Genomic DNA, 26,225 nt, shown 5'->3' on the forward strand with positions numbered 1-26,225 from the left:
CAGGTCCTTCTAACTCTGTATTTTGTTTGTGAGTTTTCGGAGAACGTCCCAGGTCCTTCTAACCCTGTGTTTTGTTTGTGAGTTTTCGGAGAACACCCCAGGTCCTTCTAACCCTGTGTTTTGTTTGTACTGGCTGCTGTTTAGTGTGTGAGTGTGTGGTTCTGTGTGCGATTGTGGCTGCGTTTGTAAGTTTTTTAAATAAAGTTATTGTCAAAGTGAACGTCTCAGTCCCTCAATTTAAGAAAAAAAAATGAATGTTGAAGAAATGTATTGGGTTTTATTTAAGCATCGACACATTTTCTAAAGAACATGAGTTTTTTTTTTCTGAAAGTGCAGTACAGTTTTCAGCCCTAGGTGGCGTCACATACTGTCGTTTTGTCTTGTAAACGTGTAGAACTCTGGACTTGAACTTCACTAAAACGACTGAACTGAATGGCTGGATTAGTTCTCATGAGTATTTCAAAACTAAGGAATAGAATCGATACTCAAAACCGATTCTGATACCACAGCGTTGATTAAAACCACATTAAATGGTTGTACTTTCTTATATTTTTATTCCCGCGTGGCCTTATATCTGTGTGTGGGTGAAAGAATCGGCTCTTTTGAACAGGTCCTTAAGGGTGAACTACTGGAATCGAATCTCAGTTTTTTTAAAGAACCGAATCTCTTTTCTTCTAGCTTTTAAGCATTTTAACCCTGAACCTACACAAGAACCAGCTCAGGAGCAGAACAGGCGACACGAGTGAGAGATTTCTGCACAAAAAGCACATTTGGCGTCGTAAAAACAGTTTTAAATGACTATTATTGTTGTGAAACGTTGTGTAGGAACCAAAGACGACGAGCTCATGAGACGTCCTGAGCTTCGTCTGTCGAAAATTGTAACTAAAATGAAATATCTCTGACATAACGTCGCTCTGGACATGTCAGATGATGATATTTATATTTATAGACGTGCAGGATGTTGTAGCTCGAGATAATCCTGTTATGTTCAAGTTTATTTCGCGTTCTGATGATGTAAAGTTGATATTATAGTAAAAGCCGAAGTTTAAATCTGTCACTGGACAAATCGTTGGACACTGGACATTGTCTGAAAGGAGGAGCTAACGACTCTGAAACTGTAAACGGCTATTGTCTCCAGTTTCAGCCTCGTTTCAACGACTCTATTCAACCTTTAATGGCCCTCCTATTGTTCTTTTTGTTTGCTTTGGGTCTGAGGATGGAGTCATAGATCGGTTTGTTTTGTCTCTGTCCTCGTCTGTTTTAGTATCGATTTGTATCTGATTGTTTTGTGTGTTTTTTTAAACTTTTGACAGCCCACGTTTGTATTTTTATTTATTTATTCATATTTTTGAGTAAGTTTACAGTCTCAAACTCATGTGAACTCGACCGACTTCCTCCAGGTCTGATGCAAAATCCTTATGTCCCTCAACACGTTCGTTTGTTTTCGTGTCTTCTTCTTCTATTATATTATTTTTTCATGTTTTATTTTATTGTAAATTAAATCCGCAGATCCCTGTAGACTCGCTCGGAGACTCATCATTGTCTGTGTGCGTCCTGAAGCTTCTCTGCACATCTGTATCTGCGTCTGTCGTCTCTTTTGGATGTACAGTGGGGCAAAAAAGTATTTATTCAGCCACCGATTGTGCAAGTTCTCCCACTTGAAAAGATGAGAGACGCCTGTAATTTTCATCATAGTTTCACTTCAACTCTGAGAGACAGAATGAGGGGAAAGAATCCAGGAAATCACAAGAAATTATTTGCAAAGTATGGTGGAAAATAAGTATTTGGTCAATAAAAGTTCATCTCAATACTGGTGTGTTTGGATCATTGTCACACTGAAAGACCCAACCACGTTTCATCTACAGTGTCCTCACTGATGGAAGGAGCTTTTCACTCAAAACCTCACGATACATGGCCCCGTTCACTCTTTCCTTTACACGGATCAGTCGTCCTGGTCCCTTTGCGGAAAAACAGCCCCAGAGCATGATGTTTCCACCCTCATGATTCACAGTATGTATGCTGTTCTTTGGATGCAACTCAGTATTCTTTCTCCCCCAAACATGACAAGTTGAGTTTTTTTGTTTTGTTTTTAATTTTGGTTTCATCTGGCCATATGACATTCTCCCAATCCTCTTCTGGATCATCCAAATGCTTCTGTCAAACTTCAGACGGGCCTGGACATGTCCTGGGTTAATCAGGGGACACGTCTGGCACTGCAGGATTTGAGTCCCTGGTGGTGTAGTGTGTTACTGATGGAGATTATCCGTGGTCTTGGTCTTGTCTTCCATTTTGTAATACTTGCTCCACAGTTGATTTGTTGACTCCAGCTCTTACCTGTTGCAGATTGAGTGTTCGGGGCCTGGTGTCTACAGTTTTGTTTGTGGTTCCTTTGCTCTTTGGTCTTGTCCATAGTGGAGTTTGAGTCTGACTGTTTGAGGTTGTGGACATGTGTCTTTTATACTGAGGACGAGTTCAAACAGGGGCCATTAATACAGAGAACGAGTGGAGGACAGAGGAGCCTCTTAAAGAAGAAGTGTCAGGTCTGTGAGAGGTGGACAAACACTTATTTTATCAAGGAATTTAACAATTAATTCATTTAAAAACCTACAGTGTGATTTCCTGGATTCTTTCATTCTGTCTCATAGTTGAAGTGAAACTATGATGAAAAATTACAGGCGTCTCATCTTTTTAAGTGGGAGAACTTGCACGATTGAGGCTGAATAAATACTTTTTGTATTTGTGTAGAGCTGCAGGTCGGTGTTATTTATGCCACAACAACAATCTCACAAAGTTCACGAGCTGTTTCCACAACAAACAGCTCAAAATGAGACGTATTTTTGTTCCATTTGAAATAACAGCTTCATTTTTACCAAACATTGAACAGACGCACGACGAGACGGAGGAAGAGATTCAACATAAACTAAACCAGGACTAAACCAGGACTAAACCAGGACTAAACCAGGACTAAACCAGGACTAAACCAGGACTAAACCAGGACTAAACCAGGACTAAAACAGGAGTAAATACCCCGTCTTTAAAGTTTCTTACACTGAATTTCTTGTTATTAGACCTAATGTTTTAATATTTCGTTTGTATATGATCCTGTTTCCACGTCCCACCGTCATGGTCATGCTCATGGTCGTGGTCGTTGTCATCGTGGTCGTTGTCGTCGTGGTCGTGGCGTGTTTGACGTCAGGACAAAGGGGATCCGTGACATTTTGTGCGGTTCAAACACATCAGCGTCACACGGCTCCTGTCCTCAGGCTCCGCTTTAAAATGTGCCAAAGACGTCGAGCGAGATTAAAGGCTCTGAAAGAACCAGGACAGGGACGAATACTGCAGGAATAATCAGCCGGCCTGGGTCTACGGGGGTAAAAGAGGGTCTACGGGGGTAAAAGAGGGTCTACGGGGGTAAAAGAGGGTCTACGGGGGTAAAAGAGGGTCTACAGAGGGTCTACAGGGGTAAAAGAGGGTCTACAGAGGGTCTACAGGGGTAAAAGGGTCTATAGAGGGTCTACAGGGGGGAAAAGAGGGTCTACAGAGGGTCTACAGGGGTAAAAGAGGGTCTATAGAGGGTCTAAAGGGGGTAAAAGAGGGTCTACAGAGGGTCTACAGGGGTAAAAGAGGGTCTATAGAGGGTCTACAGGGGGTGAAAGAGGGTCTACAGGGGTAAAATTAGGTATATATAGGGGGGAAAGGGGTTAACAGAGGGTAAAAAGGGGTCTACACGATGTAAAAGAGGTCTGCAGGGACAAAAGCGGTCTACAGGAGGGCAAACGGGGTCTATACAGGGGGGAAGGGGTCTACTGGGCCTAAAGGGGGTCTAGAGGGACCAAAGGGGGTCTACAGGGGGTAAAACGCGCCTACACAGGGGAGCAAAAGGTGTCTATGGGGGCAAAAAGGATCTACAGCAGACAAAAAGGCGTCTACACGGGGGAAAAGGGGTCTACTGGGGGGGCAAAAGGGGCATTGTGACGTCATTTTCAGCAGGTAAAATAACGCCACCTACTGGACAGTACAGTATTTGGCCTCGTTTGCATCTCGGACGTCCCTCAGTTTGGGCTGGACTCAGGTTTGTTAATCTGCTCCGAGCTCAGATTAAACACGACGGCGTTTGGTTAAATCAGGGCGTAGCTTCCATTTGTGCGTTAGCGTTAGCCTCAGTGGAGCGTGCGGCGGGAGCTCATTGGTTCTGCTTCGTCCTGTTGAGCCGCGGACACGACCGGGACAGGTGACATTTGGAGAGGTGCATGCTGGGACTGTTCAGCTGTGACACGACGGGGCCAAAGATTTACACATGGGTTTAGAAACACACTTTAAGACAATAAAACAGGACTAAACCAGGACTGAACCAGGTCTGAACCAGGACTGAACCAGAGCTAAACCAGGACTAAACCAGGATTAAACCAGGACTAAACCAGGACTAAAACAGGACTGAACCAAGACTAAACCAGGACTGAACCAGGACTGAACCAGGTCTGAACCAGGACTGAACCAGAGCTAAACCAGGACTAAACCAGGATTAAACCAGGACTAAACCAGGGCTAAACCAGAACTAAACCAGGACTGAACAAGGACTAAACCAGGGCTAAACCAGGACTAAACCAGGACTGAACAAGGACTAAACCAGGACTGAACCAGGACTAAATCAGGACTAAACCAGGTCTAAACCAGGACTGAACCAGGACTGAACCAGGACTAAACCAGGACTGAACCAGGACTAAACCAGGACTGAATCAGGACTGAACCAGGACTGAACCAGAGCTAAACCAGGACTGAACCAGGACTAAACCAGGACTGAACCAGGTCTAAACCAGGACTAAACCAGGACTGAACCAGGACTGAACCAGGACTAAACCAGGACTAAACCAGGACTAAACCAGGACTGAATCAGGACTGAACCAGGTCTAAACCAGGACTAAACCAGGACTAAACCAGGACTAAACCAGGACTAGACCGGGACTAGACCGGGACTAAATCAGGACTAAATCAGGACTAAACCAGGACTAAACCAGGACCATAGACTGTGGTGAGTGTGGAGCTTTGGTCTTATCACTGTTTCATCTTGTAAAAGTAAAACATTTTTTTAAAGATCTTTGATTTAAAGTCCTGAATCGTGTCTGGTGTTTGTTGATCCTGAAGTGTCTCTGTCTCCACATCGTGACGTCTGGAGCATAAAGGTGTGACACAAACACCACTGACCCGACACTGACCAGACACTGACCAGACACTGACCAAACACTGACCCGACACTGACCCGACACTGACCAGACACTGACCAAACACTGACCAGACACTGACCAAACACTGACCCGACACTGACCAGACACTGACCAAACACTGACCCGACACTGACCCGACACTGACCAGACACTGACCCGACACTGACCCGACACTGACCAGACACTGACCCGACACTGACCAGACACTGACCAAACACTGACCCGACACTGACCCGACACTGACCAGACACTGACCCGACACTGACCCGACACTGACCAGACACTGACCCGACACTGACCAGACCAGGGCCAAACACTGACCTCCATCTCTCTCCCTCTCACTGACCTGTACAGTCTAAATAGAAAACCACACGTCTGCACCACTTCTACCTCTCCTCTCCTCCTCTCCTCCTCTCCCCCCTTTCTCCTCCTCTCTCCCTCGGTACAGTCTGTACACCCATGTTCCTCTCTCCTCCTCTCCTCTTTCCCTTTCTCCCTCGTTACACCTGTGTTCCTCTCCTCCCCTCTCCTCTCCTGTTCTCATCCTCTCCTCTCTCCTCCCTCCTCCTCTCCTCCTCCTCTCCTCCCCTCTCCTCCCCTCTCCTCTCCTCTCTCCCTCTCTCCCTCTTCACACCGTGTCCTTTGACCTTTCCGTCTCTTGTGTGAAATAGATTGTGTTTTTCTTCGTCTCGCTCGGTCTGACCCTGACGTCCGTGAACATCGGCATTTCACCTTTTTATGTTTATGACTTTTACACACGACTGAGCTCAGATTATTATTTTATTTTATTTTATTTATTCTTTTATTTTATTTTATTTTAAAACCTTTAATCACAAAATGGCGTCTTCCATCTTCTCTGATGTTAAAGTTACAGTACGTCACTTTCCCTCAGTACAGGTCTGCTCTGCTTTTAAAACACTTTATTTACCAAGAATCAGGAAGTGCACAGTTAGCATGCTAGCTTGTACGTCATTATTTTAGTACAGATGGAATAAACAGCTCAGGTCAGAATAAGTCGTGTGTTTCTGCATCTTATTATAAAACGGTTTAGTGTCTGAGAATCAGGAAGTGCACGGTTAGCATGCTGATTTTTACTGTTACTGTGACGGTAAAACTCGGCTCTGGCCTCTGACAGTAAATACCTCCTCTTTAATACCCCACAGAAGTAAATACCTCCTCTTTAATACCCCACAGAAGTAAATACCTCCACTTTAATACCCCATAGAAGTAAATACCTCCACTTTAATACCCCATAGAAGTAAATACCTCCTCTTTAATACCCCATAGAAGTAAATACCTCCACTTTAATACCCCATAGAAGTAAATACCTCCACTTTAATACCCCATAGAAGTAAATACCTCCTCTTTAATACCCCATAGAGGTAAATACCTCCTCTTTAATACCCCACAGAAGTAAATACCTCCTCTTTAATACCCCGTAGAAGTAAATACCTCCTCTTTAATACCCTGTAGAAGTAAATACCTCCTCTTTAATACCCCACAGAAGTAAATACCTGCTCTTTAATACCCCACAGAAGTAAATACCTCCTCTTTAATACCCCACAGAAGTAAATACCTCCTCTTTAATACCCCACAGAAGTAAATACCTCCACTTTAATACCCCACAGAAGTAAATACCTCCTCTTTAATACCCCACAGAAGTAAATACCTCCTCTTTAATACCCCACAGAAGTAAATACCTCCACTTTAATACCCCACAGAAGTAAATACCTCCTCTTTAATACCCCACAGAAGTAAATACCTCCTCTTTAATACCCCACAGAAGTAAATACCTCCTCTTTAATACCCCACAGAAGTAAATACCTCCTCTTTAATACCCCACAGAAGTAAATACCTCCTCTTTAATACCCCGTAGAAGTAAATACCTCCTCTTTAACCCTGTGCTCTTCTCATTTGTCCGTCTTTCCTCTGGTGGACGTTGTTTCTCTGTGGGAGTTGAACCTTCGCCCTGTGGCTCGTCTCGTCTCTTGTGGCTCATGGAGATAAACTGTTGTTTACACTGAGGGTCAAAGGTCAAAACAGAACGAACGACGAGAAAACAGGACGAGCCACAACTGAGTACAAGATGAAGATTAAAGCGAACGAGTCACACACATCACACACACCACACACACCACACACACCACACACACATCACACACATCACACACACCACACACACCACACACATCACACACACCACACACACATCACACACACCACACACACCACACACACACACCACACACATATCACACACATCACACACATCACACACACCACACACACCACACACACCACACACACATCACACACATCACACACACCACACACACCACACACATCACACACATCACACACACACACCACACACATCACACACACATCACACATCACACACACCACACACACCACACACACCACACACATCACACACCACACACACCACACACACCACACACACCACACACACCACACACCACACACACCACACACACCACACACACCACACACATCACACACACATCACACACATCACACACATCACACACACCACACACACATCACACACACCACACACACCACACACACACACCACACACACACATCACACACATCACACACACCGCACACATCACACACACCGCACACCACACACATCACACACACACCACACACATCACATCACACACACCGCACACCACACACATCACACACACACCACACACATCACACACATCACACACACCACACACATCACACACACCACACACACCACACATCACACACATCACACACACCACACACACCACACACATCACACACACCACACACACCACACACACCACACACACATCACACACATCACACACACCACACACATCACACACACATCACACACACCACACACATCACACACACCACACACACCACACACATCACACACATCACACACACCACACACATCACACACACCACACACACCACACATCACACACATCACACACACCACACACACCACACACATCACACACATCACACACACCACACACATCACACACACCACACACACCACACATCACACACATCACACACACCACACACACCACACACACCACACACACCACACACATCACACACACCACACACACATCACACACATCACACACACCACACACATCACACACACATCACACACACCACACACATCACACACACCACACACACCACACACATCACACACATCACACACACCACACACACATCACAAACATCACACACACCACACACATCACAAACATCACACACACCACACACACCACACACATCACACACACCACACACACCACACACACCACACACATCACACACATCACACACACCACACACACATCACACACACCACACACACCACACACATCACAAACATCACACACACCACACACACCACACACATCACACACATCACACACAGACCTGAGGTGGAGTTTTGTTTCATTCTCACATGTTTAACACACAAACCTGCAGATTTAGGCTGAGAAAACACTCTGTTCCACCTTGTGATGTCATCATGTGGTGATACAGGAAGTGCTCCACTGCATCTCCATATTTGTGCGTCTCATAGTTGTGTGTCTCATAGTTGTGCGTCTCATAGTTGTGCGTGTCCACATTTGTGCGTCTCATAGTTGTGCGTCTCATAGTTGTGCGTCTCATAGTTGTGCGTCCCACATTTGGACGCACTTCCTGTTTCACTAATACAGAAATAATGTGTTTGTGTGGCAGGTGTTTGTGCGTCTCGCCTCATCCATCAAATCAAACAAGCGAGAGACAAGTCCAACAAAGAACTGACGATATCACGAAGGAGAGGTGTACTTACACTGAAAAGAGAGAGAGGAGAGGGGGAGGAGGAGAGGAGGAGGAGAGGAGGAGGAGAGAGGAGGAGGAAAGAAAAAAGGGAGCAAGACAGAGGAGGAGAAAAGAGAGACAAAGCCCCAACAAAGAACTGACAATATCAGAAAGGAGAGATGTACAGTTAGACTGAAATGAAAGCAAGGAGGAGAGAGGAGGAGGAGAGAGGAGGAGGAGAGGAGGAGGAGAGGAGGAGGAGGAGAGGAGGAGGAGGAGGTGCAGCTGTGTCTGTGACGACACAAATCTGTCAACACCTAAATAAAAGTAAACATTTACACAGAGTCACTGTGGACGGCTCCTGTTTCCACAGACCAGACTCAGCCAAGTATCGAAAATCAGATAGGAATCGATACTGAAACTAGTATCGAAAATAGATACTCATTTGAACAGGTATCGATACTGAAAAAAAAAACCACACACACACACACACACAGGACAAACTTTGAGCTTTTCTGAACAGAAAAAATAACACAAACAAACTGATGTTTTATTATTAGTATTTTTTTTAATCAGTATTTAAATATTTTTTTATTAGTAGTATTTTATTTTATTATATATATTTTTATTAGTAGTATTTTTTATTATATATATTTTTTATTAGTATTTTATTATTTTATAGATATTTTATTTTATTGATTTATATATTTTATATACATATATATATATATATATATATATATATATATATATATATATATATGAATATATATATATAGATAGATAGATATGCAAATTAATACTTTTTTGTGAACTTGAGCTGTTTTTTTCTTTCACGTCGATATTGTTGCAGTGTAAGTCCCCATATTACTGATAAACACACACACACACACACTCGCTAACTCTCTGGTGTTTCCATGTTTTGTGGGGACATTCCGTGACGTCTCTAAATATATTTAATATAAAATAAAACATCGACAGGTTAATGCCGTATCATCGAGCATTCCAGGTAAAGAAACAGCGTCGCCATGGAGACAAGTTGTAAACAATTAACCAAATGAACAGGAACATCGTCTCAGGAAGTGAGAGAGAGAGAGAGAGACATAACATCTGATTTAAAGACTTTTATTATTATTATTATTATAGTCGTACAAATGGACTCACTGACTCTATAAAGTGAAGCTGAAAAGTTCCACAGTGGGACTTTAAGAGGCTGTACACACATTTTAGCCTCATCTTCACCTCTCTCTCTCCCTCTCTTTGTTTGTACTCTCTCTACCCCTCCCTCTTTCCCTCTCTATTTCCATCCCACTCTCTCACCCTTCTCTCTCTCTCCTTCTTGCTCACCCCTCCCCTAACTCTCCCCCTCCCTCCTCTCCTTTCCTCTCTCTCCCTCTCTCTTTCTCCCTCCCCTCTCACTTCCCCTCCTCTTTCCTTTCCCTCTGTCTCCTCCCTCTCCTCTCCCTCCTCTCTCCCCCTCTCCCTCGTCTCCCTTCCCCCCCTCCTCCCCCTCTCTCCATCCCTCCTCTCCCTCTCTCTCCCACTCTCCTCTGTCCCTCTTCCCCTCTCTCTCTCCCTCTCCCTCCTCTCTCCCCCTCTCCCTCGTCTCCCTTCCTCCCCCTCTTTCCATCCCTCCTCTCCCTCTCTCTCCCACTCTCCTCTGTCCCTCTTCCCCTCTCTCTCTCCCTCTCCGTCCTCTCCCTTTCCCTTCCCTTCTGTCTCTCCCCCTCTCCTCTCCCCCTTCTCCTCTCTCCCCCTCCTCTCTCCCCCGTTCCCCTTCTCTCCTCCCCCTCTCCTCTCTCTCCCCCTCTCTGTTCCTCCTCTCTCCTCACCCTCTCTCAGCCCCCTCTCCTCTCCCCCCTTCTCCTCTCTCCCCCTCCCCCCTCCTCCTCTCCCCCCCTCATTTCTCCTCTCTCTCCCCCTCTCTGCTCCTCCTCTCTCCTCACCCTCTCTCAGCCCCCTCTCCTCTCCCCCCCTCCCCCCTCCTCCTCTCTCCCCCCCTCCTTTCTCCTCTCTCTGTCCCTCTCCCCCTCTCTGCTCCTCTTCTCTCCTCCCCTCTCTCAGCCCCCCCTCCTCCCCCCCCTCCCTCCCCCCCTCATCCCCTCATCATTACTCTTCATTAGTGTTTTATGAGTGTGTGTGAGGAGCAGGGGCTCGTCGTTCCTGCTGCTCCTTCGTTCCAGATGAACATAATTACAGCTCATTTGTGCCGAGGAGCCGCAGGAGACGAGTCTGAGGAGCCGGAGTCAGAAACAAAGTCAGGACTTTAGTTTCATTCACACGAGTTTAACACACGACACACGGCACATTTAGACAAAACACACAAAACACACAATCAACAATCAAACTTTAAAAAATAATCTAATAAAATCAAATCAAAAAGACTTTATCCCCATGGAGATATGTTATAAGTTATAAGTTATACCTTAAATGTTATATCTTTAATGTTATATCTTATATGTTATTTCTTACATGTTATTTCTTACATGTTATTTCTTACATGTTATTTCTTACATGTTATTTCTTACATGTTATTTCTTACATGTTATTTCTTACATGTTATTTCTTACATGTTATATCTTATATCTTATATGTTATTTCTTACATGTTATTTCTTACATGTTATATGTTGTCATGTCTTATGTCAGTCGAGGAGGAGTTCTTGTGATGTTCTGCAGTTCTCAGACTCAGACTCAGACTCTGCTCTCTTTTTGTCCATGTACTTCAGTGTAGTGTCCTCCCTGTTGAGTGTCCACTGCTCCACGTCCTCCACCACAGCCTGAGCTACACCCTCAGACCCAGCCTCTTTGAGTTTGTCTCGTCTCTTAAGAAGAAAACTCCCTGTGCCTCAAGTCAAAATGTGTGTGTGTGTGTGTGTGTGTGTGTGAGAGAGAGAGAGAGAGAAGGGGTGTGTGTGTGTGTGTGTGAGAGAGAGAGAGAGAGAAGGGGTGTGTGTGTGTGTGTGTGTGTGTGTGTGAGAGAGAGAGAGAAGGGGTGTGTGTGTGTGTGTGTGTGTGAGAGAGAGAGAAGGGGTGTGTGTGTGTGTGTGTGTGTATGTATATATGTGTGTATATATATGTGTGTGTGTGTGTATATGTGCGTGTGTGTGTGTATATATATGTATATATGTGTGTCTGTGTGTGTCCACTCGTCTGTAGAGTAAACGTGTGTGTGTGTGTGTATATATGTGTGTGTGTGTGTGTGTCCACTCGTCTGACCTCTCTGTAGAGTAAACATGTCGTCCATTCTGTTTCATTAGTTTAATATTTAGCCTAGCGCAGCCTGTTAGCCTTGTTAGCCTTGTTAGCGTTGTTAGCGCTGTTAGCCTTGTTAGCGCTGTTAGCCTTGTTAGCGTTGTTAGCCGTACAGCAGGTTTGCGTGAGGAGCTAATGGTGAGTCCGCGCTCTCGAGTGCATCCGACGCACAAATGCCGCAAAAAGCACACGCCAAAACAATCACATTTATTTATGTTGGTTTAAAGTTTGAATTATTAGAATAAAAAGATGTCGAGTTCACGTAAATGACTCAAGTTTCACTTTTAAAAGAGCGACATGACGTAAAAGTGACTCATGTGACCTTTAAGTCGTGTCCTAACCCTTAAAAACACACCTGGAGTTGTGTTTTGTTTCATTTATTAGTCTGTAACCATCTACAAAGATCAAAACGCTCTGTTCCACGTTGTGATGTCATCAGGTGGGAGTTTTCAGCTCCTTTTCCGTTTTACTTCACGTCTGGATCAGTGCTCATCTCATTTTATTTTAGTTTAACATAAATAAACGCTGGTCTCAGTCTGTGCTCTGGTATCGGTTCACACTGGGTATCGGCAGTGTCAGAATCGGTATCGGAAAATTGAAAAATCTGGATCTGTGCCTCTCTCAAAATAATCTTCTTCTGATATGATTCTTCTACACATTAATTAAACACTCATTCATTTATTCATTCATATATTCATGTATTTATTTATTATTTTATTTATTCATTCATTTATTTATTCATTTATTTTATTCATTTATTTATTAATAAATTAATGTATTTATTATTTTATGTATTTATTTAATCATTTATTTATTCATTTATTTTATTCATTTATTTATTCATAAATTCATGTATTTATTTATTATTTTATTTATTTATTTTATTTATTTATTTATTCATATATTCATGTATTTATTATTTTATTTATTTATTCATTTATTTTATTTATTTATTTATTCATATATTCATGTATTTATTTATTATTTTATTTATTTATTCATGTATTCATTTATTTATTATTTTATTTATTTATTCATTTATTTAATTTATTATTTTATTCATATATTCATTTATTTATTTATTATTTTTTTATTTATTCATGTATTTATTCATTTATTTAATTTATTTATTTATTCATATATTCATGTATTTATTTATTATTTTTTTATTTATTCATGTATTCATGTATTTATTTTCGAGATTTTAATTATTTACTCATTCATTTCTTTTTATTAATGTTAAAATGCAATAAAAAATATAAATAAAAACAAACAAAAAAAGTTGTGTGTTTGCTCTTAAAGGTGAAGTGCAGATGATTGTTCTGAATTATTTTTGCCGTACTTTATTATTTTCGCTGCTTCTCTCCACGATCATCCCTCCTGCCGTCCTTCCATATTTGATTTTGTGTTCATTTGCGTCTCCCTCCCTCCATCGCTCCCCTCCTCCCTCCCTCCCTCCCTCCCTCCCCTCCTGCCTCCCTCCCCTCCCTCCCTCCCTCCTCCCTCCATCGCTCCCCTCCTGCCTCCCTCCCCTCCCTCCCTCCCTCCTCCCTCCATCGCTCCCCTCCTGCCTCTCTCCCCTCCCTCCCTCCCTCCTCCCTCCATCGCTCCCCTCCTCCCTCCCTCCTCCCTCCCTCCTCCCTCCTCTCTCCCTCCTCCCTCCTCCCTCCCTCCTCCCTCCATCGCTCTCTCTTTACCAAATAGCTGATGTCACTTTTTCCATTTCGCACTAATGGCTCGAGCAAAAACACCAGAGCCAAGATGGACGTTTACTCCAGGACGAAAAAAAGAAGCGCGGGATGAAGAGGGATGGATGAGAGATGAAAGATGAAAGAGTAAAGGAAGCGTTTGGGAAAAGGTGATGAGGAGGAGAGGAAATGATGGACAGATCAAGAGTAATGGAACGAGAGGTGATAAGAACGAATGAACAAGACACAAAGACGACAAACAGATGAAGACGAGTTAAAGTCCTACAGAATAACCCACAGAGCGGCATTAAAGTCCTACAGAATAACCCACAGAGCGGCATTAAAGTCCTACAGAATAACCCAGAGAGCGGCATTAAAGTCCTACAGAATAACCCACAGAGCGGCATTAAAGTCCTACAGAATAACCCAGAGAGCGGCATTAAAGTCCTACAGAATAACCCACAGAGCGGCATTAAAGTCCTACAGAATAACCCAGAGAGCGGCATTAAAGTCCTACAGAATAACCCACAGAGGCATTAAAGTCCTACAGAATAACCCACAGAGCGGCATTAAAGTCCTACAGAATAACCCACAGAGGAATTAAAGTCCTACAGAATAACCCACAGAGGCATTAAAGTCCTACAGAATAACCCACAGAGGCATTAAAGTCCTACAGAATAACCCACAGAGGCATTAAAGTCCTACAGAATAACCCACAGAGGCATTAAAGTCCTACAGAATAACCCACAGAGGCATTAAAGTCCTACAGAATAACCCACAGAGGCATTAAAGTCCTACAGAATAACCCACAGAGCGGCATTAAAGTCCTACAGAATAACCCACAGAGCGGCATTAAAGTCCTACAGAATAACCCACAGAGCGGCATTAAAGTCCTACAGAATAACCCACAGAGCGGCATTAAAGTCCTACAGAATAACCCACACACCGGCATTAAAGTCCTACAGAATAACCCACAGAGGCATTAAAGTCCTACAGAATAACCCACACACCGGCATTAAAGTCCTACAGAATAACCCACAGAGCGGCATTAAAGTCCTACAGAATAACCCACAGAGCGGCATTAAAGTCCTACAGAATAACCCACAGAGCGGCATTAAAGTCCTACAGAATAACCCACAGAGCGGCATTAAAGTCCTACAGAATAACCCACACACCGGCATTAAAGTCCTACAGAATAACCCACAGAGCGGCATTAAAGTCCTACAGAATAACCCACACACCGGCATTAAAGTCCTACAGAATAACCCACAGAGGCATTAAAGTCCTACAGAATAACCCACACACCGGCATTAAAGTCCTACAGAATAACCCACAGAGGCATTAAAGTCCTACAGAATAACCCACACACCGGCATTAAAGTCCTACAGAATAACCCACAGAGCGGCATTAAAGTCCTACAGAATAACCCACACACCGGCATTAAAGTCCTACAGAATAACCCACAGAGGCATTAAAGTCCTACAGAATAACCCACACACCGGCATTAAAGTCCTACAGAATAACCCACAGAGCGGCATTAAAGTCCTACAGAATAACCCAGAGAGCGGCATTAAAGTCCTACAGAATAACCCACAGAGCGGCATTAAAGTCCTACAGAATAACCCAGAGAGCGGCATTAAAGTCCTACAGAATAACCCACAGAGGCATTAAAGTCCTACAGAATAACCCACAGAGCGGCATTAAAGTCCTACAGAATAACCCACAGAGGAATTAAAGTCCTACAGAATAACCCACAGAGGCATTAAAGTCCTACAGAATAACCCACAGAGGCATTAAAGTCCTACAGAATAACCCACAGAGGCATTAAAGTCCTACAGAATAACCCACAGAGGAATTAAAGTCCTACAGAATAACCCACAGAGGCATTAAAGTCCTACAGAATAACCCACAGAGGCATTAAAGTCCTACAGAATAACCCAGAGAGCGGCATTAAAGTCCTACAGAATAACCCACAGAGCGGCATTAAAGTCCTACAGAATAACCCACAGAGGCATTAAAGTCCTACAGAATAACCCACACACCGGCATTAAAGTCCTACAGAATAACCCACAGAGCGGCATTAAAGTCCTACAGAATAACCCACAGAGCGGCATTAAAGTCCTACAGAATAACCCACAGAGCGGCATTAAAGTCCTACAGAATAACCCACACACCGGCATTAAAGTCCTACAGAATAACCCACAGAGCGGCATTAAAGTCCTACAGAATAACCCACACACCGGCATTAAAGTCCTACAGAATAACCCACAGAGGCATTAAAGTCCTACAGAATAACCCACAGAGCGGCATTAAAGTCCTACAGAATAACCCACACACCGGCATTCCTACAGCTACTGTTCAGACAGCAGGGGGCGCCACTCCACAGAGCTGAGCTGAAAAACACAGAGGAGCACGTCCTGACCACATGATGACATCACAATGTGGAACAGAGTGTTACAGAGGGAGAGAAAGATGAGAGAGATGAAGAGAAAAAGAGAGAGAGAAGGGAGAGGTGGGGGTGACAGAGAGAAAGAGAGAGAGAGAGAGAGAAAGGAAGGAGAGGGAGAGAGAGAGAGGAAGGGAGAGAGAGGAGGGGATAGAGAGAGAAATGAGGAAGAGGGAGAGAGAAAGAGAAAAGGAGGAAGAGAGAGAAAGGAGGAAGAAAGAACATGAGCAAAAGAGAAAGGAGGAAGAGAGAGAACAAAAGAGAAAGGAGGAAGAGAGAGAGCAAAAGAGAGAAAGGAGGAAGAGAGAGAGGAGGAAGAGAGAGAGCAAGAGAGAGAGAAAGGAGGAAGAGAGAGAGGAGGAAGAGAGAGAGCAAGAGAAAGAAAGGAGGAAGAAAGAAAGAGAGAGGAGGGAGAGAGAGACAGAAGGGGTGACAGAGAGAGAAGAGAGAAGGATGAATATAGGTGAAATAGAGAGAAACACTAAAGAGAGAGAAAAGGACAGGGCTGACAGAGAAAAAGAGAGTGAGGATACCTTTTTATTGGGAGTGGAGTCGCCTTTCCACAGACCTGACTTGGTGGTAGTTTCCATGTTGCTGCTCCTTTTCTCTTTAGTTCAGTTGTAGATTGTTGTTATTCCAGAGGGTGAAATGATCCAAATGATTCTAGTGAAGGTGGAGTTTAAAAACACAGTGGAGCACTTCCTGTATCACCACATGATGACATCACAAGGTGAAACAGAGTGTGTGTGTGTGTGTGATGCATAAAACACGACTCTTGACTCTTTTTTTTATTATAATACTGTATATTTGCATCAGCTCAAACCCGACAGTGACAGACTGGGATCTCCAACGCAACAAAACAGAAACCAGGAAAAAACACATGTCTCTATCTACACACACCCCCTAACCCCGCCCCCAGCCCCCCAGCCCCGCCCCCAAGGTACCGCCCCCCCAAAAAACATGTCAAATATTATCAACAAATGAACAACAAAACACGCCGTTAGCAACAAAACTGCAACACAAAACGTCTGCAAACCCGGGTCAGGAGAGTCCCACCCGACGCGAGACGAGGAGCGCTTGGTACGCACACCTTTAAGAGAACGACAATAATAATAATAATAATAAAAATAATAATAATAATAATAATAATAATAATAATGAAAAGAAGAAGGAGAAGAAGCTAATCAAGGAGCTAATATCTGTGTTTAGCTAACGTTTGAGATGATGCAGCTGGAAAATAACGTCTTTGCAATAAAAAAAATAGTTTTAATTTAATTTAAAGTCGACGATTTTCAGATTATGACGTTTGTGTCGGATCGTAGACTGTGCGAAGAAGCGACTGAGCGAGTGCGACGGCGTGAAGCTAATCCACGCTAGCAGTTACAGCGGCTAATCGGGAGAAAGGTTTTACATTTGGAATCCTGTCAGCGAGTATCATAGCAACCAAAGAGCCAATCAGGAGTGAGGTTTACAGAGAGCGGGCCCTAGCAACGCTGTCAATCAAACCTGTTGCTAGGTAAACGATACAAGGCTCAACGATTGTAGTTCGAAATCAATTAATCAGGTTTTTTTTTTTTATGTCCGATGTCGATTGTTTAGAATTTATTTTGTATTTTAAATTTACTACAAACTCACGCACAGCCCGCCTTTACTTATTTTATTTTTATTTTTTATTTGTTTTAAACCAGAAATCCTCTAAATATCCGCACGCTCCTTTTTAGCGCCGTTAGCTTTTCACTCTTACTCTTTATTCACCAGGTTAACCCAAACCAAACAGCGCCCTCTGCTGGACACTCTGTTACCTGTGCGTTTTTACACTGGAAAAAAATAAATAAATAAAAGTTTTCATGCTGAAAAAAAAAGTGTAAATAAAAGAGAGAGACCAAGCGCTCCTCCCCCGACCGAGAGAGGACTCAGAGGTGAGGAAAACAAACAGACCCCAAAACGACAAGAGTCTAAAAAACACTCCACTCTCACAAAAAAAAAGAACAATTGTACTGGTCACGTTTGGAGCGAGTTAGAGAGTGAACAGAGGAAAGACAGAGGGAGGGAGAGAAAGAGGGAGGGAAAGAGGGAGGGAGGGAGAGAAAGAGAGAGGGAGGGAGAGAGAGAGAAAGATGGAGTTAAGTTATAATATGTGAAAACGACAGAACAGAACAGAGAACACATGAAAGAAAGAGGGAGAGAGGGAGAAAGGGTTAGAGAGAGAGAAGGAGAGAGGGAGAGGGAGAAAAGGGAGGGAGGGAAAGAGATAAAATGTGGAGTTGAGTTATAATATCTAAAAATGAGACAATAGAACAGATGAAAGAAAGAGAGGGAGGAGGGAGAAAAGAAGAGAGAGAGGGAGAGAGAAGGAGGGAGAGAGAGAAGGAGAGAGGGAGGGAGGGGAAGGAGGGAGAGAGAGAGGAGGAGAGAGGGAGGGAGGGGAAGGATGGGGTTAAATTATAATATCTGAAAATGAGATAACAGAACAGATGAAAGAGAGAGAGAGGGAAGGAGAGAGGAAGGAGAGAGAGACAGACAGAAAGAGAGAGAGAGTGAGGGCCAAGAGAGAAAGAGGGAACAAGAGACGGTTGAGGGAGAGAGGGAGGAGAGAGAGAGGAAATGAGAGAGGGGAAGAGAGGGTTGAGGGAGAGAGAAGGAAAGATGGAATTAAGTTATAATATCAGAAAATGAGAAAAAAAAACAACAGATGAAAGAAAGAGAGAGGGAGAGAGAGAAAGAAAGAGATGGAAAGAGGGGAAGAGAGAAAGAGGAAATATGGAGTTAAATTAAAATATCTTAAAAAGAGAAAACAGAACAGATGAAAGAGAGAGGGAGAGAGGGAAAAGTCCTGATGCCGTGTGAAGAGGGGATGAATAAACGCTGATGGAGGAGAGAATGATGAACAGAACAGGAGATTCATGCATCCGTCCGTCCTCGTTTGGAAAACTCTAAAAGTCAAACTCAAATCGTCTTTTTATTTATTTTTTTTCAACTTTTTTTTTTTCCAAAACGTTTCAGTCCTGAGGCGTCTGATTGGCTGATTATCGTCCAATCAGAGCGTTTCAGCCGGTGATGTCAGCGCGTGGTACTTTTTGTGTCGTCCAATCAGATACAAGTTCATTACGATGTGGTTTTTCTTTTTTACAGTTTTTTTTTTGTGAAGGAATAGAAGAAGAAGAACTGTCAAATTTCTTCAAAAAACAAGAAAAAAGTGGCAAAAGGTTTTCAGAAAAATGCCCCAAAAATCCAGCGGCTCCAGGTCCTTCAGGTCCTCCAGGTCCTTCAGGTCCTCCAGGTCCTTCAGGTCCTCCAGGTCCTTCAGGTCCTTCAGGTCTTTATCGTAATGTGACGTCAGAGCGACAGGGAAAGCTCCTCGTTTCGTCGCCAGGGTGATCCGGGGCTTTGTTTCCATGGTAACAGTTCAAAAAGGGGAAAGAGCGAAAACGGGAAACGAGGGAAGTGGGCGGGGACAGGTGAGGAGGCGGAGTCTCTAGAACATCATGGGAGTTTTCAGGAAGGACCGTGATTCTGGAGAGAGAGAGAAAACTGTGAGGTCATGACCTGAAGTCAGACAGGTGAGTCTGAGTCACAGACAGGTCTAAGTTGAGTCGAGTCCTTAAACTGAAGAACCAAACAGCTCATATTGTTGCAGTTCATATCTTAAAGTTTAATTGTGGGATTTTTAAACACCATGACAACACAGAGATGGAAGATACAACATCCAAATGTCACAGTAGAACATTCTGGAGGCTGAAGTGCACAGGTACTCCCTCTCCTCCCTCTCTCCTCTTCTCCGTCTCGCTCTCTCCTCTTCTCTTCTTTTCCCTCTCCTCTTTCTCTCCTCTGGCCTCCCCCTCCCTTCTTCCCTCTCTCCTCTCTCTCTCTCTTCCTCCCGGCAGTGTCGTGTCTCCCTCCTCCTCCTCTCCTCCTCCTCTGCTCCTCCCTGTGGTGTCATGTCTCCCTCCTCCTCCTCTCTCCTCCTCCCCGCGGTGCCGTGTCTCCCTCCTCCTCCTCTCTCCTCCTCCCTGTGGTGTCGTGCCTCCCTCCTCCTCTCCTCCTCCTCCTCTCCTCCTCTCTCCTCCTCCCTGCGGTGTCGTGTCTCCCTCCTCCTCCTTCCTCCTCCTCTCCTCCTCCTCTGCTCCTCCCTGTGGTGTCATGTCTCACTCCTCCTCCTCTCTCCTCCTCCTCTCCTCCTCCCTGTGGTGTCGTGCCTCCCTCCTCCTCCCTCCTCCTCCTCTCCTCCTCCTCTCTGCTCCTCCCTGTGGTGTCCTGTCTCCCTCCTCCTCCTCTCCTCCTCCTCTCCTCCTCCTCTGCTCCTCCCTGTGGTGTCGTGTCTCCCTCCTCCTCTCTCCTCCTCTCCTCCTCTGCTCCTCCCTGCGGTGTCGTGTCTCCCACTCATGAGCTCGTGTGCTCTTCTTCTCCCTGTGGTGTCGTGTCTCCTCTCCTCCTCCTCTCTCCTCCTCTCCTCCTCCCTCCTCCTCCTCTCCTCTCTCCTCCTCTCCTCCTCCTCCCTGTGGTGTCGTGTCTCTCTCCTCCTCTCCTCCTCCTCCTCTGCTCCTCCCTGTGGTGTCGTGTCTCCCTCCTCCTCTCTCCTCCTCTGCTCCTCCCTGCGGTGTCGTGTCTCCCTCCTCCTCCTCTCTCCTCCTCTGCTCCTCCCTGCGGTGTCGTGTCTCCCTCCTCCTCCTCTCTCCTCCTCTGCTCCTCCCTGTGGTGTCGTGTCTCCCTCCTCCTCCTCCTCTCCTCCTCTGCTCCTCCCTGTGGTGTCGTGTCTCCCACTCATGAGCTCGTGTGCTCTTCTTCTTCTCCCTGTGGTGTCGTAGTTTTTTGCGAACGTGGCCAAAGCGTTTACATTTGTGCAAAACAGCAAACATAAACTCCCCTCCTCCTCCTCCTCCTCCTCCTCCCTCCTCTCTCCTTCTCCTCTCTCTTTTATCATGTGTGACTTTTTAGAGGGTGCGTTCAAAACTGACCTATTTAAAATAAACTGACCAGGGAAGAGTTTGCACTTTAAATAATCTTCACTTTTAAATAAACTCGGGCCTGAAATACTCGAGTTTCACGTAAGTACGAGGCCACGCCCCCTGAGGAATGTGTTTAAAGAAGCACTTAAAGAACCTCCTCATCATAAACAGTTTCATTCTCACACGTTTAACACAAATAAACTCTGCAGATTTAGACTGAGCTCTTCTCTCAAACTGAAAACACTCTGTTCCACCTTGTGATGTCATCATGTGGTGATACAGGAAGTGCTCCACTGTGTTTTTAAACTCCACCTTCACTAGAATCATCTGGATCATTTCAGTCCTTGAACAACTGACAATCTACAACTGAACTAAAGGGAAAAGGAGCTGTTCACTGGAAAACTACCACTTGATGACATCACGAGGTGGAACAGAGCGTTTTGAGCTTTTGGAGACTAATAATAAAGTAAGAGTCAGGCTTGTGGAGATGCGAGCTCACAGTGCAGTAAACACATCTATAATGAAAAAGAAAACATCCTTTTGTTTTAGTCTATTTTAGGCAAAAAAAAAAAAAAAAAAGTTCCACACTGGGGTTTTAAAGTTTCATGAGGAGGATGTGACTGTGAGGACAGTTTGAGTTTTGTGACCTGTGATCTTTTATTTTCATTATTCATTTAGGAGTTACACTTAAAGATAAAGATGAAAAACACAAAACGAGGAAAACGAAACATCACCTTAACAAACTCAACAGGTCACTGCCCTCCTCATGACCTCCTCCTGCCCTCCTCTTGCCCTCCTCCTGCCCTCCTCCTGCACTCCTCCTGCCCTCCTCTTGCCCTCGTCCTGCCCTCCTCATGCCCTCCTCATTCCCTCCTCCTGCCCTCCTCCTGCCCTCCTCTTGCCCTCCTCCTGCCCTCCTCCTGCACTCCTCTTGCCCTCCTCCTGCCCTCCTCCTGCCCTCCTCCTGCCCTCCTCCTGCCCTCCTCTTGCCCTCGTCCTGCCCTCCTCATGCCCTCCTCATTCCCTCCTCTTGGCCTCCTCTTGCCCTCCGCCTGCCCTCCTCCTGCCCTCCTCCTGCCTTCCTCTTGCCCTCCTCCTGCCCTCCTCCTGCCCTCCTCCTGCCCTCCTCTTGCCCTCGTCCTGCCCTCCTCATGGCCTCCTCATTCCCTCCTCTTGGCCTCCTCTTGGCCTCCGCCTGCCCTCCTCCTGCCCTCCTCCTGCCCTCCTCCTGCCCTCCTCCTGCCCTCCTCTTGCCCTCCTCCTGCCTTCCTCTTGCCCTCCTCTTGCCCTCCTCTTGCCCTCCTCCTGCCCTCCTCCTGCCTTCCTCTTGCCCTCCTCTTGCCCTCCTCTTGCCCTCCTCCTGCCTTCCTCTTGCCCTCCTCCTGCCCTCCTCTTGCCCTCCTCCTGCCCTCCTCTTGCCCTCCTCCTGCCCTCCTCCTGCCTTCCTCTTGCCCTCCTCTTGCCCTCCTCTTGCCCTCCTCCTGCCCTCCTCCTGCCCTCCTCTTGCCCTCCTCTTGCCCTCCTCTTGCCCTCCTCCTGCCCTCCTCGTGCGTTCTGTCGACTGAGACACTTTAAACAAAGATTGTCCTCCGTCTACAGATGTATATGCACACAAAAAAAAAAAAAAAAAAAAATACACACACACCTGGGACAAAGAAAGTATTTATTCATCCGCCAATTGTTCAAGTTCTTCCACTTAAAAAGACGAGACGCCTGTAATTTTCATCATAGTTTCACTTCAACTATGAGACAGAATGAAAGAATCCAGGAAATGACACTGTAGGATTTTTAATGAATTAATTGGTAAATTCCTTGATAAAATAAGTGTCTCTCCACCTGTCACAGACCTGACACTTCTCCTTAAAGAGGCTCCTCTGTCCTCCACTCGTTCTCTGTATTAAAGGCATCTGTTTGAACTCGTCCTCAGTATAAAAGACACATGTCCACAACCTCAAACAGTCAGACTCAAACTCCACTATGGACAAGACCAAAGAGCAAAGGAACCACAAACAAAACTGTAGACACCAGGCCCCGAACACTCAATCTGCAACAGGTAAGAGCTGGAGTCAACAAATCAACTGTGGAGCAAGTATTACAAAATGGAAGACAAGACCAAGACCACGGATAATCTCCATCAGTAACACACTACACCACCAGGGACTCAAATCCTGCAGTGCCAGACGTGTCCCCTGATTAACCCAGGACATGTCCAGGCCCATCTGAAGTTTGACAGAAGCATTTGGATGATCCAGAAGAGGATTGGGACAATGTCACATGGTCAGATCAAACCAAAATAGAACTTTTTGGTAAAACTCAACTTGTCGTGTTTGGAGGAGAAAAAACGCTGAGTTGCATCCAAAGAACACCAGACCTACTGTGAATCATGAGGGTGGAAACATCATGCTCTGGGGCTGTTTTTCTGCAAAGGGACCAGGACGACTGATCCGTGTAAAGGAAAGAATGAACGGGGCCAAGTATTGAGAGATTGAAACCTCCTTCCATCAGCGAGGACAAGAAGATGTAACATGGCTGGGTCTTTCAGCGTGACAATGATCCCAAACGAGAAGAAGCATTTCAAGGTCCTGGAGCGGCCCAGTCTCCAGATCTCAACCTCATAGAAAATCTTTGGAGGGAGTTGAAAGTCTGTGTTGCCCCAAAACATCACTGCTCTAGAGGAGAACGGACCAAACTACAGTAACAGTGAAAACCTCTGGAGACAGAAAACGACCTGTCACTGCAACAAATGGAATATAACAAAGTATGAGATGAACTTTTGTTATTGACCGAATATTTATTTTACACCATAATTTGCAAATCGATTCTTTAAATATCAGACAATGTGATTTTCAGATTTTATTTTTATTTTTCTTTCTCATTCTGTCTCATAGTTGAAGTGAAACTATGATGAAAATTACAGGCGTCGCATCTTTTTTTAAGTTTGAGAACCTACTACTGTACTGTACTTTTTGCCCCGCTGTATATAAATGTATGTGTATATATTTATGTATATGTGTATATCAGCTCCTCCCTCTCCTCTGTGTTTGCACGTTCTCTCTGTGTTTGCGTGCATAGTTATACTGGATTAAAAATGGCGTTGACCTCGTCTTTCTGAGTAAAATGTCACCGGGCCAAGAATCAGGGTCACATATTTCACTGGTGTCTGCGTTTCTGTTCTTCTCCTCTTTTCACGCTGCGCCTCTAAAACTCCTCTGTTCATTTATACGTCTTCCACACTCAGCTTTCGTTCACAGTTTGATATATTTGTGTGGGTTTTGTGTCAGAATAAGAAGAAAACATTGAACTAACCGGGTAAAGCTCCGTGTGCCTCTGTTGTGTCGTTAAACAGGACAGTACTGTTTCAGAAAGTACAAGTATCTGCAGTAGAAGTACTTTAAGTTACCTGATTTTTCCTGTCCATGTGAACCATAAAAAACAGAGCTGGTTCATTTTAAACAGTTTAAGTTCCCCCTCACTGACCTGATGCATCAGAACGTCACAACTAACAACACGTATCATGCTAATCGCGCACTTCCAAGTTCCCAGACACTAAAGTGATAGAACAGAGACTCATTTAGACCTGAGGATCTGTTTATATGATTCACTGATACATTTATATATTTGTACATTTATATATTTGTACATGTATATATTTGTACATTTATATATTTATATGTTTTATGATCTGAGACTTTAATTAAATTTATTTAACAGAAGAAACTTCAGGTTCAGTCGTGTCTGAGCAGCACAAACCTGAGCCCTGTGTGCAGCTTTAATATCTGTCTCTCTCTATCCATCTCTCTCTCCATCTATCGCTCCTCTCTCATTTTCTCTCTCCTCTCTCTCCTCTTTTTATCCTCTCTCTCGTCTTTCTTGCTCTCTCTCTTTACCTATCTATCTATCTCACCTTGTCCCTCTCCTCTTTCCCCTCTCTCTCTATCCATCCATCTCTATCAATCTATCCATCTTTTTCTCTCTCTATCCATCTCTCTCTATCAATCTATCCATCCTTTTCTCTCTCTATCCATCCATCTCTATCAATCTATCCATCTTTTTCTCTCTCTATCCATCTCTCTCTATCAATCTATCCATCTCTTTCTTTCTCTCTATCCATCTCTCTCTATCAATCTATCCATCTCTCTCTCTCTATTCATCTGCCTCTATCTGTTTGACTCACCTTGTCCCTCTCCTTCTCTTTCCCCTCTCTCGCTTTTATCTCTTTCTCTCTCTCTTTTATCTCTTATTTCCTCGTCTCTCTCGTTTTCTCTTCTCTCCGTGGCTTCCTCCTCTCCTTTCGCTCTCTCCTGCTGCTCTACCCTTCTATATTCCCCTCACCCTCCTCTCTCTCTCCCTCCCTCTCTCTTTCCTCCACCCCTCTCTCTCTCCCTCTCTCTGTCCCTCTCCTTATCATATTATCTCTCTTCTCTTCCTAACTTTTTCCAACTCTCTTTCCCTCCTCTCTCCCTCCTTCTCTCTGTCGTTCATTCCGGAGTGGTGGTGGAGGTATGCGGGTCCTGATGCTCCGCCCTTCTCCCTCCCTCGTTCATTCAGAGTGGAGGACGTGGAGCGTCAGAAAATGGGAGAAATTTAGCGAAAGAGAGAGAGTCATGGAGAAAGAGGAGAAGTGAAAGAGAGGGATGTAGAGAGAGAGAGATGAAGAGATGGAGGAAGAGCCACTGTCTGAGGAGAAATTACCCAGTGTTTCTATGTTTTTACTTTTACATATTTTTTACTTATTCAGGAGAACTTTGTTTGGCAATCAGGAGGTGTACTATTAGCATGCTAGTTGTTGTTAGCGTTAGCATCATGGCTAAACTCTGCTCTGG

General features: G+C 44.6%; 2 protein-coding genes across 2 annotated transcripts in view; one reads left to right on the plus strand and one right to left on the minus strand.

Annotated features, from left to right (window-relative positions):
• The window catches only part of LOC117385933 (deleted in malignant brain tumors 1 protein-like), a 434,825-nt gene extending 416,849 nt beyond the window's left edge, over nucleotides 1-17,976 (plus strand). Inside the window, exon 20 of the mRNA XM_055229215.1 lies at nucleotides 17,906-17,976. Within this exon, the coding sequence (XP_055085190.1) occupies nucleotides 17,906-17,976 (71 nt within the window). The remainder of the gene's footprint in view (nucleotides 1-17,905) is intronic.
• A 1,645-nt stretch (nucleotides 17,977-19,621) lies between these two features.
• LOC117386638 (dachshund homolog 2-like) overlaps nucleotides 19,622-26,225 on the minus strand; it is an 88,785-nt gene continuing 82,181 nt past the window's right edge. The window contains exon 13 of the mRNA XM_055229003.1: nucleotides 19,622-19,969. Coding sequence (XP_055084978.1) covers nucleotides 19,932-19,969 — 38 coding nt within the window. The 3' untranslated portion in view covers nucleotides 19,622-19,931. The remainder of the gene's footprint in view (nucleotides 19,970-26,225) is intronic.

Source organism: Periophthalmus magnuspinnatus, chromosome 18 (assembly GCF_009829125.3).
Source record: "Periophthalmus magnuspinnatus isolate fPerMag1 chromosome 18, fPerMag1.2.pri, whole genome shotgun sequence".
Classification (NCBI taxonomy): domain Eukaryota; kingdom Metazoa; phylum Chordata; class Actinopteri; order Gobiiformes; family Gobiidae; genus Periophthalmus; species Periophthalmus magnuspinnatus.